The sequence below is a fragment of the Styela clava genome, chromosome 7 (genome assembly GCF_964204865.1).
Source record: "Styela clava chromosome 7, kaStyClav1.hap1.2, whole genome shotgun sequence".
Lineage (NCBI taxonomy): Eukaryota > Metazoa > Chordata > Ascidiacea > Stolidobranchia > Styelidae > Styela > Styela clava.
Genome location: NC_135256.1, coordinates 13,083,034 through 13,095,548, shown reverse-complemented (window position 1 = coordinate 13,095,548; position 12,515 = coordinate 13,083,034). Strand labels below are relative to the sequence as shown.

Below are 12,515 nucleotides of genomic sequence, written 5' to 3'. Positions count from 1 at the left end.
ATAAATAGAACACGCGATACATAGTGTTCCTGTGTACTCAATCATATAAATGGGATACAGTACTCAAAATGAGATATGAACAAAGCAACGATAAATATCAGAAGTTGTTCATATTCTTCTTTGTGTTAGTTCTTGCTACATTTTTGTACAATTCATATAATAACAAAATGTTGATATTAAATGGGAACACTATATAATGACGAGCCCCGATTTCAAAAGTCTGGTGAAAAAGTAGGTTATTTCCCTTCCGCGTTCTTTCCGGACGTCAGGCTGTTTAGTTTTATATGGCTCCGTTGGCGATGAGTACGCACTTGTTTAGAAACATCTTAGATCGAGGATCGACTTCATAACAGCTACCGGTATCTCTTAATTTGCAATGGGAATATCAGAACGCCTCAGAAGTTGGGATGAAATTGCTGAAAATATATCACAGGGAGACTTGAATTTTGACAGGTGAGATGGCCTCTCAGTTCGGTTTGAATACTATTTTCAAAGTACTCAATTTCGGGTATTGTGCCTAGCGATGAAATATAAAGCTTTTGGACAACTGTTAATTACATCTATAGATTATATTGGGAAATTGGAACTACTTTTGTCCAAAACTGAACTTCAAGATACACTTATGTATTACCGACCGGCTAGGCACGAAAGTGATAAATTCACTAACTGTTTGGTTAATACAACAAGTGAATTTTCAATATAGATCAATATAAAACTGGATTGCTTAAATTTCTGTGAACCCTAGGCCTGGGGCCTAGGTCAGCAAATGATATGGAGGGACAGTACTCACCATTCCACACAGCATTGTATGGAAGGTCATTCGAACTTGGTAATATGATTTCTTAACGCTGAACCTGTCTTATTTTTCCCTAGAACACAAAAGGTGGCAGATATATATCGTGACCACCGCCGACAGCTTGCAAAAGAATGGCTTGATTTGAACAGCTATATCAAGCACCGGTACTTGAAATATCCCTATTCAACGAAAATTGTATCAGAAGTAGATGACAGTGGAAACATCGAAGAATATGAAAAGAAATACGTTAGCCCAGACGCGGAATATCGAGGTTGGTTTTTGTCATACGTTTCTGAGTTAGGATTTTAACTTCTGCAATATGCCATAAAGGGTTTTAATTTTATGTATCTTTATTTATATTTAGGAAAAAGAATTGTAATGGCTGAAAACGAGTTTCCATACGCATTTTCTCCTGAAATATCACACAAAGTAATATGGAGTGTAGACGATCTATGTGCCGAAGATTACCGACAGTTTGTGAATAGAGAATATTCTGAGGAAGACTATGATATCATGGTTTTTGTGAATCCGGTAAACCTAAAAAGCGTCCGTGGAGTTCATCACGGGCACGCTTTAATCAGACGAAATGGTGCGTGGAAAGAATAAGTGAATGAATGTACACGAATAGACTTGGATACTCAATCATCTTCATCACCCTATGTTTCTATTTGATAAGGCACAAATGAACATTATACCATGTTTCTGTTCTTCAAATAATCTAATCTTTGCTGTGATTACACTTATTTTTCACATATTTTTTATATATATGGAATATTATCACTTTACACATCCTTAAAAATACACTGTGAGTTTGGATTGCGAATTAGCCTTTGTTAAATTTTCTTCAAGTTGTTTCTCGACACATGAACCTGGTAAATCTATGTTCAGTCATTTCTCTAAACATGTCACGTTTATTTACGCAAAATTAATATTTTTTTCTGCTTTGATAAATTGTTTTTGTACTCATTCATGTTTGTAATCCCCTGTGTTATTTGTGAGCAGCAGGATTATTTTTTAGAATATGCTTGTTTATTTATTATATATGTCAATAGCAATCTTGTAAAAATATAGTACATTTTGTTATACATACACTTAGTGACACTGCATTTTTATTTCTTGTATATCTTTTTATTTTTGTGTGTCTTGTTTGAAAGGTGATATCGTCATATACTATATTTCCGTGTTATTAAATTTAAATAAATAATTGGGAAATGCAAAACATTAAGTCCGTTATCCAGAAGGGCACAATATACAGCAATTTGAGTTTGAGAAACAATTCATAAAAATATATGTGCTGTTGTAATAACAACAGTCAAATGGCGATGGGAAACAAATTTCTATTATTATCAGTCGTTGAGCGTGCTATATTCATTACTACTGCATATTGATTGTTCTGACTGACAGGGAAAACACCCATGATATGCAAACTATCGGCCACGTAACACGCACTTCAAATGCTTAAATAAAACAGACGCAGAATAGAGAGAACCATTTTGTACATACAGTGCCCCGTCAAGTTTTCTACGCCATATGAAACGCTTTACGTAATTGTGTTTTGAATACAGAATGTGATTTCGTGTTACACGCGCAATCTGGGACAACAATAACATACAGGCTCCTACAAAATATAATTGTTGTTTTATTGCCACCGTTTCTCAATATTGACGAGTGCTGACGTATATGGTGTTCCATGTGATTGCATGTATTGCCTCGTTTGTTTGCATTTGAAGTACAAAGTCTACAAAGGGCTAGATTAACATGGAACATTGTGGCATGGCGATGTATAAATCATAAAGGAAATAAATTAGAGCAACGACCTTGTTTCAGGCGTCTAACATGCACTATTAACAATACGTGCTGGTGAAAATATTGAAATACACAATAATCATCCCAATGTACTCGCTACAGTATATGTAGTATCACAGTATACATAATCATGACTGTTTTTTAATTTATTCACTTTCACCTTGAATGATGTAAATTTAATGATATTTTGTTAAAATAAATCGCTATCGTCTCGTTTTTGAATAATATAAGTTGCGTTGATTAAATAATAGGAATTTTGGTCACTTTCCACTTATTTAGATATACCCTGAAGTGAAAACGGACATATATTTCGTCAGTAAAACACTGACATCGGAACAGCTTTTCGTAATACTTAACTATTACTGAATAATTTTACGACATAAACAAAGTTTGTGACAATAGTTTTCTTTTAATGAATGTAATGTATCTATGTAATTACCTGGGGCATCTCTTCGAAAATCGTTTCAAAAAGAGTCGATCGCTTTTATACGAAAAGATGTCCCAAAACGACGCGATGTGCGACCGGTAACTCTCTCATGCACGGGAATGGGCTCGTAGGATATATCTTCACGTAAAAACCTAGTGCAGAAATGAAGATTCATCTATATTGAAAATAAATTCTCACATACGTCAACAATCAATATATATGTTTAAGATCGGTAGCATACATTGGCTAATATTTAGACATACTTCCGCTTTCGCATATTTGAATCTTTGATTCTACAGACTCGCTTTGAACCGTCAGAACGTTACAGAGTCATAAGGTTTGGAATATCTGGAATATTCACAGTTCTTCATAGTCTAACAATATATTGCAGCCTTTTCAAGCTGGTTAGATTAGTTTGACCACAGGACTAACCAGGGCGCCAGAAATACCAAGACTGTGAATGCGCTAATCCATAGGTTCTTAAGTGCTAACGAAGCCAGAGAATTCCACGAGAAAAACCTAGGGGCTCCGAGAGCTATTCGTAATTCAAATATGACATTATCCATAAGTTCCAATTGTTGCCACATTTCGACAATACTTCATTAATATGTTTTGTATCAGATGTATTTTTTTAAATACAAAGCAGCAAATACATCCAAGCCATTAGATAAAATAACTTTGATTTACAATGGAATTTTAATCGTTGAAAAACAATTTGTTTTGTTTTTATTTCATAAATTCATTGTGGGGCACCGTAAATAATTGTCAACCGCTTCACGGCTCAATAACACCAAAAGTTTGAGAACCTCTGGGCTAACCAATAAAACATTGCCCGCCTGAAAGATTCTTATCACGTGCCAAGCTAAAAATTCTCCGACGCCCAAGGCTAAAGTGAAATTTTATTCTCGACTCTGGAAATAAACAATGTGTCTATCTATATACATCATTTGCCTTAACAGGATTTATTGAGTAAAATACGTTTCGAGGGATACAAGGCCAGAAAATTGACATATACAAGAATTATGAAAGTACTGCGATTTAGTGTACTGAATAAAATTTTGAAGCGAAAAAAATTTGCATTACGATTGCAAAAAAAAAACAGTAATTGATTAAGTTTTTCTAGGCGTTCCAAGGAAATAAGAAGATTTGGGTTATAGAATGCTCTTCCTTATTCCGAGAGATAGAGGACAGTATTGTTAAAGTTAAAGTCCAACTAGAAAAAGCATTTTTGAAGATGTAAGTATAGCCGTTCCCTCATATAAACAAGAATTTTTCTGAATAACCAGGCTATGGCTTAATATTTGGTCTTTGTAAATACGCCAAATCAAATTAGAGAGTTGTGGCCGTTTTTTTTTCTGCCCGCGGTTTTGTTTAATAATGAAAATTAATTCAAAATTCAATTTATATCTGTTTCAGCAAATTTAGACGCTACAAAAATGAAGCTTTATAGCACCTTTGCTTGCCTGCAATGGATTGTTTTAGTTTTGCTACCAGGAAAAAGTATATGCCAGATAATAAACAGTGATTACAGTTTTGACTGCAAACCGAAAGTTGGATGCCACATATCTCAATGTGACCCAGTACCACACGGGCTCGCCGGAATCGATATCAATGATTATATGAACCGCATTGAATATCCTCTCGAATGCCAACAAAAATCCGGAGTCTCAACCAAAAATCTTATGAAAATCGTGGCTAGACTTGATCAAGATCTTAAAAAGACAAAGCAAGGTATGATAGGTGTTTCTATATTGAACAAGGCAATGTTAACTTTGCCACCTCATGTATATAAGCAGTTGAAGCTAATCTGAAGATACGCTGATAAAACTTGGGCCTTACAATCAAATTTTCGAAGTATATCTGTCGCGCTTGGAGCATGTTCGCAAAAGCTTAACAGCTTTTTGTAAATGCCAAATCTACCTTTTTGTTTGCAAATATTTTAATAATCTACATATAAAATCTAAAAATCTTTGGATCTCGAATGGTATAATATCGTCACGCTAATAATCGAATTGCGTAAGTCATTTTTAGCAGTTTTGAGAAAAACTTAAAAAACTTACTAATGATATTGTTATGCCATTGAGAGTCAATAATTTGCCATGGTTCAATTTTTTGATCGTAGCCGGATTTAAGTTAATTTGTATGACGCAGTTAAGTGACGTCATAATGGCGCACTGTGGCTTAGGCAAAAATGTGTCTATGACTTGGGGACATACGCAATTTTGCAACTTTACTATATGCACCAGTCCTGAAGACTAAACATTCCAAAAACGAATGTAATTCTCAGTATCTACAATGTCCAATCCCCAAAATAGCTAATCAGTTTTAATTACATTATTTTTTATGTTTGAAAATATATATTTCATCAATATAACACGTTCTGCACACCCAACGAAATAAGATTAAGAATAAATATAAAGAATAAAACAGCGATGCATCCAATATAAAAGCCAACCAAGGTGAATTGGACTCGGACAGTGAATATCACAAGTGCACGCCTTCCTATTCTGTAGTATAAATTCAAATTAATACGCGCTAAGCTAGAATCCGAGATGCAAAAACTCAAAAATACTTCGCTGAGGTTATTTTGCCTTTGTGACGTCACAATAGTCCTGCGGTAACAATGATAATTCATTATGACGAAACAATTGCACAAATGTGCATGTCATACTAAATCTCCATTTTTATGGGTTTCGGAATTCTTAAAATAAAATCTGAGTTAACAGACAGGTGCGCAGCATTACATAAATACCTATTTTATGAGAACTCAAAATCGCCAAAAATGACTTACGCAATTCGGTTATTAGCGTGACGATATGGTAATCATTCTTTTGTCTGTTTGGAGTAATGGACAACTGGTATGCTCAAAGCAATCTGATATGGAAGTTGATAAAACATAGCAGGAAATTAAATCAAATATATATATATATATATATATTATATATGCCAATGCTTTTGGACGGGTGAATAAAACATATATATTAAAAAAAATGTAAAATAATATACGTCCCTGATCCATCAAAGTGTTTCTTTATATATATATCTGTGGTATTGTTTTAAGACATGAATCAACAATATAACAGAATATTAACTTCTCGCGAGGCAAGAATTGAAAGATCAGAGAAAAATATGAAATATGGTAGAATGCAAGGTATATATTTTTGTAATAAATATTTATTTGTCAATAGCCTAAATATAAATTGAACAATAAAGGGACCGTGTTACGAAAGAATATTCCTTTTATAAATCAAGAGTTGTTCGTACCAATATTGTTCATACAAACATTCGCTACAACACAAAACTAACCAAAATGACCAATATTGCCATGTGATATATCATTATGTGGTCATTCTAGTAAACTGAACGTGCGTTTTATTTATATAATAGATATTAAAGCGGAGATTAATAAAAACAATTTATACATGGAAGAAAAAAACCATGCTCTGGAAAGGAAACTAGAAAGACAATTATCTTCAGGTGCATAATTTTACATTTCATTACCATATTCTGTTTTTTTTTAAAATTACATCACATTTTACATAAAGAGTGAGTGACAGTTTGACAGTCTTCATGGCATCTTTACCTGTATAGAACACTTTAGAACCTTGTGATAATATCCGCCTACTTTCGGCTATAAATTATAAGGAAAATACGTGTTAATATAATATAAGTATAGGCGGTTAGGATGATTTATAATATTAGTGAAAACAAAGTGGAATTTCGTCCGTAAATCAGTATAACATTTCAAACGAGTGAGTTGAACTTTTTATTTACAGAAATTGAAAGTCAGATCCGAATTATGAACAAAACTCAAGAAAAACTCATCAAACAGCTTGAACAATCTCAGGAGAAAACCACAACTACGGGTGACATTATAGTTCATTGGTCTGCAAAAATAGGATAAAAGCATTCGAGATGAGGATATGTATATTTATTTAATTTGATATCTCAAAGATTTAAAATGATAAAAATTCCCCAAAAAATTTTTGAATGAAAGAAGAAGTTTTCATATCTGTTAGGAGAATTGTCAATTATATTCCAAATCAGCACAATTTAAAGCATTTTTCTTCAAACTTTTTTCATCACGACTCGGGAAGTAAAACAAAAATAAATTTGAATAATACTGGGAATATTGGAAAAAAATAATAATATATACTAAACTTGGCAATACCTTTAATGAAACCGATGTGCTTGCATATTCTCGCACAAAATATCAAATCTTTGCTCTATTTTGGTGATGGTGGGTCTCAGTACTGGTTCCAAATTTAATCGATATTTTGTTTTAGTATCAAAAAACATTTACCGCAACCCCATTTGGACCTTTCGCCACCCACTGTGAAGTCGGGACCCCAGTTTGAAGAGCCCTGATCTAAGGTTTTCTCTACAAATAGGAGATATGCACTCATCCAGTATGATTGAAAAAATCTAATTACATACTATACCTTGAAATTTTTGCTATCTCGCCTTAGACTCTATCAAAATGGCCAGAAAGTAGAAAATATATTGATAATTTACATATCACTGGATATTTTTGCTCTCATTTAGTGTGATGACGTTTTATAATTTTGTTTTGTATTTCCAGCAATTAATAGTTTACGAACTGAACTCACTGATGCTATGAATAAAATGGAGACAAGGCTGCTCAGGTTTATTGAAAAAACTATAAATAACTCTCCATCAACAAAACCAACACGGAGACCTCAACCAACAATAAGAAGAAAACCAGGTAAGTGACGTATATACCGTGTATGTAATGGATTTAATGCGTATGTAATGTAACGTTACAACATTTTTGAAAGACGATCACTGTCAAATCATCTTACGTCGAAAATTCGTTTCAGAAAATTATATCGTCGTTATATTATAAAGTCGTTCTCTAAAAATGATATCCCTACAAAAATTACGACAAAAGAGGTACACATTTGTGAATGTATGGGGGAGAAAAAATGGATGTGATAGGTAATGTAGTATATATCTTTTTTTATTCAACTCTTCACCAAAACATTCAAAATCGCAAGTTTTTTTTAACTTGCGCAATTTATTTAGTGTAAGGGTATCTATACTGGCTTTCAAAGTATTGATTCAGAATATTATACCTGTGCTTTCCAGTTCAAATTTGTTCGTAACATTCTAATTGTATGACGTTAGTTGGAAAAACTTCCCAAATTTGTTACGCTGGGAAATTTTAAACGGTTTAGTCAAAGCTTCGAGTACAAATTCATAAATCTACTTCGCCACCCATGATACGCGACTTGTCATAGATGAATAACAATTTTCTGAAAGGTCCGACTAAAAAGCCATGGAATAGACGCAGCAGGCCTCTGCCGAAAAAAACAACCAAGGTGGCACCGACGAAGACCACGAAAATTCCTACAAAACCCAAGAAGCCCATAAAACCACAAAAGACAACGAAACCTTCTAAACCGAAAAAACCAACTGTAATCACAGTGACGCAATCGGGTGGTGCAGAACGACAAACAACGAAATCTTCTTTCGAAAGAATTTTTTCAAGACTATTTGCCATGGGAATGACCGGTTCGTAGGATAGAAGAACACGGATTCTAGTTCCGCTGCAATAATAATACCCAAATATTTTCTCCTCCATGTGTAACTACATACCAAAAATTTAATATATATATATTAAATTCCCAATTTTTTTACCAGAATTTTCACATAGTTTCAACTGTATATTTGGTATTTAAGGAATTACGATGATAATAGCTATTCATTAGTAATATGTGAAGAGGTACGATGATAAGTTCAGCGGATAACTGTTTTAATAACGCTGGAAACTACTCGAAATAATGGCACAACACTACGCCATTGCATATAATTATGATAAAATAATTAGCGCTTTCTTCATTCTACTAACTACTGCCGGAGTCTGAACAAAGTACTACCTAGTTACGAACGCAGCAGAAAACTGCCTGATCCTGACTCACTATCAAACCAAAAATAACTTGTATATTTAACCCTTGACCCCAGAAAAGTTTTCCTATGCCTTACAATTACAAAACATTTTTTGGAAGTGACAAGTTCAGCGATTAATATTATTCTAATTCTAAAAAGGCACTAGGACTGAAACTCCTCGTAAGGCAAAATGCGAGCAAAAAAAAGTTTTGTCATTTAAACCTAAATAACAGCACAACTAACATAAAACACAGCTAAAAACTGAAATATAGGTTGAACAACCCCGCCTGAAATCATCTGTCAGCGCGAAAAAAATGTTCGACCGGCTACTAAAATTTCCATCGTTATGTCACCGTCGACATCTTGCTGATTAGTCAATAGTGAGTAAATACACTAGAGAGCGATGCTCAAATATATGGACACGAAAGCCAAAATGAAATAGTAGTACCGATACGGTAGCGTAGTTTTCCCGACTTTGACTGACCACCAGATCGTGAAGCGCGCGAACGTGAAACCGCCACAAGATGCGCAATTTTAAATTTTGATGTCAACAACAACAACAACATAATAATGATAACAAAACTAACCGCAGGTCTTCTTCGTGTACAACACGGATATCGATATTCGGGGAAACATCCATTGCACTAAGCATAAACTATAAATGATTTAATAATTTTCTCTCTTTTAGAAGTTGGTTGGCTTGACAAATGCATGAGTCGATAACATAGTGTATAGCCATAGCGTATACAACAAACCCGGATAAAGCTGAAAGAGATTGTGTTCTGAGCGTGACATCTATTTCATTTGAATTGCGGGATAGTGGTTGGTTGCAAGCATGCCTTGGGTTTTCCACGCCAAGTTTCGTCCAACCGATAAAACATTTTATTCCAGCCTTTCACATATTGTACAAGAGCGTTGTTTCCAGCAAAAACTCCATAAAATATTAAATTTCAGATCCTCAAATTCCACGGGCACCACCACCAACGAGATCAATACATGTGCAAACTACGGAGACACCAAAGAAACTTACAAATACCCCGCCTTGGACTTGGACTGGAGGAATTAATTTGCCTTCAAGTGATAAACGTAAGTTTAAATAATTGCTAATTGATCGAAGCTTGGAATAGTTTCCAATTACATTAATCAAACTGGTCTGTTTATAAAACACATCCTCGACTAAGTAAAGTTGTTGAGTTTGTTGTAGGACTAACTTACTGTATGCAGATATATGGTATCAATATTTGTTGTTTCTCGCTTAATTTGTACGAGTGTTCAAATTAGCCTGTAAACCTGAATTGCATTGCAATTTGTAACTTGGATCAAGTCTGCCAAAAACGTTTTGAACGCTTATAATAGGCAGAGGCCGCGACTTTTTCAGAGAAGAGTTGACATTACTTCGGATAAATAAACAACCGAATGTGTAAATATAGCTCATTGAACCCAAGCCGATTACACTTCAGTTTCATTTTGGTCTAAGTATCGATAATTGAGTTCGTATCTGCGTTTCCAGTCACTTATACCGTTTGTTAAAAAACATGTATGTGCTTTTAAGACTGCAAAGTGAAACATGGAACTAAATGCTACTGGGTTGAAATTTTTTCCTGGAAAAATATTGATTTTGATGAAGCATCAAGAACATGCGAAGGAGATGGCGGGACTGTTGCTGATATAAACGACAGCGACCTTTTTGATGACATTACTAATCTTGTACGGAGCCAAATAATTTCAGTCGATGAACACATCGTAGTTTGGTTGGGAATGAAAGTTGACCCAAAGGTAACTGACCATTATACTACCCTATTTGTACGTACGTCTAAGGCCTTGGTCATCAAAACTCGCAGAAAAGCATTGGGAAAACGGTATCAAGTTCATGGATAATTAAAATCAGATATAGCTATAAAATACACTTTTTGTGTTTTTGATGATTTAAATAGCGAGATTTTGACAACTTTCCCCACTTACACTGTAAATTCTCCCGCTGTTCGGTGTCACTTATTTTCAGGGGACATGACGTTATTCTTATCCGTTAATCCTTTTTAAAAGGGTCCCGGTGCCCCGAAGTTTCCAAAAGACACCATCAGACGTTACTGCGATGAAATACCGATATATAGCAGTTTGCCACATAACATTAATATCATTTCACGTTTACACAGACTGGAAAATTATTTCTCAAAAACGGACAACCTGCAAGTTTCTCGGCGTGGTTTCCTGGCTATCCTGATACTGGAAATAGTTTCTCGCAAGCCAAGAATCTATATCTATATGTTCAAAGAAATATCAACTCGAGATACCAAGGAATGGTAAATGTTGAAGTGACCGGACAATACCCAGGAGTTGTTTGCGAACGCAGATCGTAGATAAAATGAATGCATCACTCCCTCAGACGTTATACCTTAAAAATTGTAGTTTTCTTTGTCATTGTCATATTAATACGAAAAAGCAAACTTTACAATGCAAAAATGGCGATTTACTGGCATTATTAATCTAAATAAACAACTGACCTTCACAAGCCATTACCATGGCATACACCCTATATATAACAAGGAAATGAAATCAGTCTACTTCTCAAATAGGAAGAAGACACGTTCAGTGTAACTGGAAATAGCAGCTCTGGCTGGGAATTGGGCGCGCCAGTTAATATACTAGCTCTAATTCCCACACTTATCAAGCGAAATAGGGGCCAAGGTCGAGCTTTTTTATGAAGGAGGTCAAAGAACCTCGTGGCCCCAATTATCGCCAGTGCTGAATGAATGAATATCAAGAACCCAAACTGACAGGTATAGCCCAATACAAGCATTCTCTCATTTGCTTCCCGGTAAAAAGTAAGATTTACCCCAAACTTTTTTATTTTCAACAAACTTGTGGGACGAAACAGGTTTTGTAATGTAGGAATGTTTGGATTTCGAATGTAGGATTGTTAATGTAGATGTCTAAGATTAATCGCGCCAAGTTCACATAAACTACAGCTCGAAAGCAGGGGTGTGCAACCTTTCATAGAGGGGTACCAGGTATAAACAAAACTGGGTGAAACCGCGGCTCGCCCCTCTATTTAACATGGGCTTTCTAGGCAAGCACAAAAATTTTGGTTATTGATCTTATGACATGCGTTGTTCGCTTCGCACGGGCTCAGGTATAGGCTCTGCAACGCAAAGAGATTGGAATTACTCGCACGTACCAGATTAAACTAAATTGAAAAATTGTTTCCCGGGGCCGCACACCATTCAAAATTGGCACAAAATTTATAACTAAGAAATAGATCTTAGGGATGGAAGCATTACGATATTTTCAAGCAACGGAGGTCGTTGCAATTCCAGCAATATTCCAAACTGCTATGTTCCCAACGATCAAAACCTGTTCTACAAATTACTCGTAATAAGGGTCAAATAGGGGTCTCCCATAGGGATGAAAGCATTACGATATTTTCAAGCAACGGAGGTCGTTGCAATTCCAGCAATATTCCAAACTGCTATGTTCTCAACGATCAAAACCTGTTCTTCAAATTCCTCGTAATAAGGGTCAAAGTCCTCCCCAACCCATAAATTTACCTGGTCGTGAATTCCTGGCCTATACCATACT

General features: G+C 35.0%; 2 protein-coding genes across 3 annotated transcripts; both read left to right on the top strand.

Moving 5' to 3' along the window:
- Nucleotides 1–200: 200 nt before the first annotated feature.
- On the top strand, nt 201–2,015 carry LOC120328073 (uncharacterized). Its single transcript, XM_039394469.2, has 3 exons — nt 201–453; nt 874–1,067; nt 1,161–2,015. Exons 1-3 carry the CDS (start codon nt 377–379, stop codon nt 1,400–1,402), a joined length of 513 nt encoding a protein of 170 aa, XP_039250403.2. The 5' UTR covers nt 201–376; the 3' UTR covers nt 1,403–2,015.
- A 2,129-nt stretch (nt 2,016–4,144) lies between these two features.
- Nucleotides 4,145–11,692, top strand: LOC120328492 (uncharacterized). 2 transcript variants are annotated; one of them, XM_039394999.2, is made up of 10 exons: nt 4,145–4,265; nt 4,446–4,760; nt 6,091–6,180; nt 6,417–6,506; nt 6,806–6,895; nt 7,612–7,755; nt 8,313–8,564; nt 9,894–10,025; nt 10,492–10,715; nt 11,093–11,692. In XM_039394999.2, the coding sequence occupies exons 2-10, from the start codon at nt 4,466–4,468 to the stop codon at nt 11,294–11,296; spliced, it is 1,521 nt and encodes a 506-aa protein (XP_039250933.2). In that variant the 5' UTR covers nt 4,145–4,265; nt 4,446–4,465; the 3' UTR covers nt 11,297–11,692. The 2 variants fall into 2 exon arrangements, with proteins under 2 accessions (XP_039250933.2, XP_039250934.2); XM_039395000.2 differs by lacking the exon at nt 8,313–8,564.
- The last annotated feature ends 823 nt before the right edge of the window (nt 11,693–12,515 follow it).

Coding starts and splice junctions, on each gene's coding strand:
- LOC120328073 (XM_039394469.2), top strand. CDS start 377: ATGGGAATATCAGAACGCCTCAGAAGTTGGGATGAAATTGCTGAAAAT. Junction 454..873: donor GGAGACTTGAATTTTGACAG/GTGAGATGGCCT, acceptor ATTTTTCCCTAG/AACACAAAAGGTGGCAGATA. Junction 1,068..1,160: donor CCCAGACGCGGAATATCGAG/GTTGGTTTTTGT, acceptor ATTTATATTTAG/GAAAAAGAATTGTAATGGCT.
- LOC120328492 (XM_039394999.2), top strand. CDS start 4,466: ATGAAGCTTTATAGCACCTTTGCTTGCCTGCAATGGATTGTTTTAGTT. Junction 10,026..10,491: donor TTTGCCTTCAAGTGATAAAC/GTAAGTTTAAAT, acceptor TGTGCTTTTAAG/ACTGCAAAGTGAAACATGGA. Junction 10,716..11,092: donor GAATGAAAGTTGACCCAAAG/GTAACTGACCAT, acceptor ACGTTTACACAG/ACTGGAAAATTATTTCTCAA.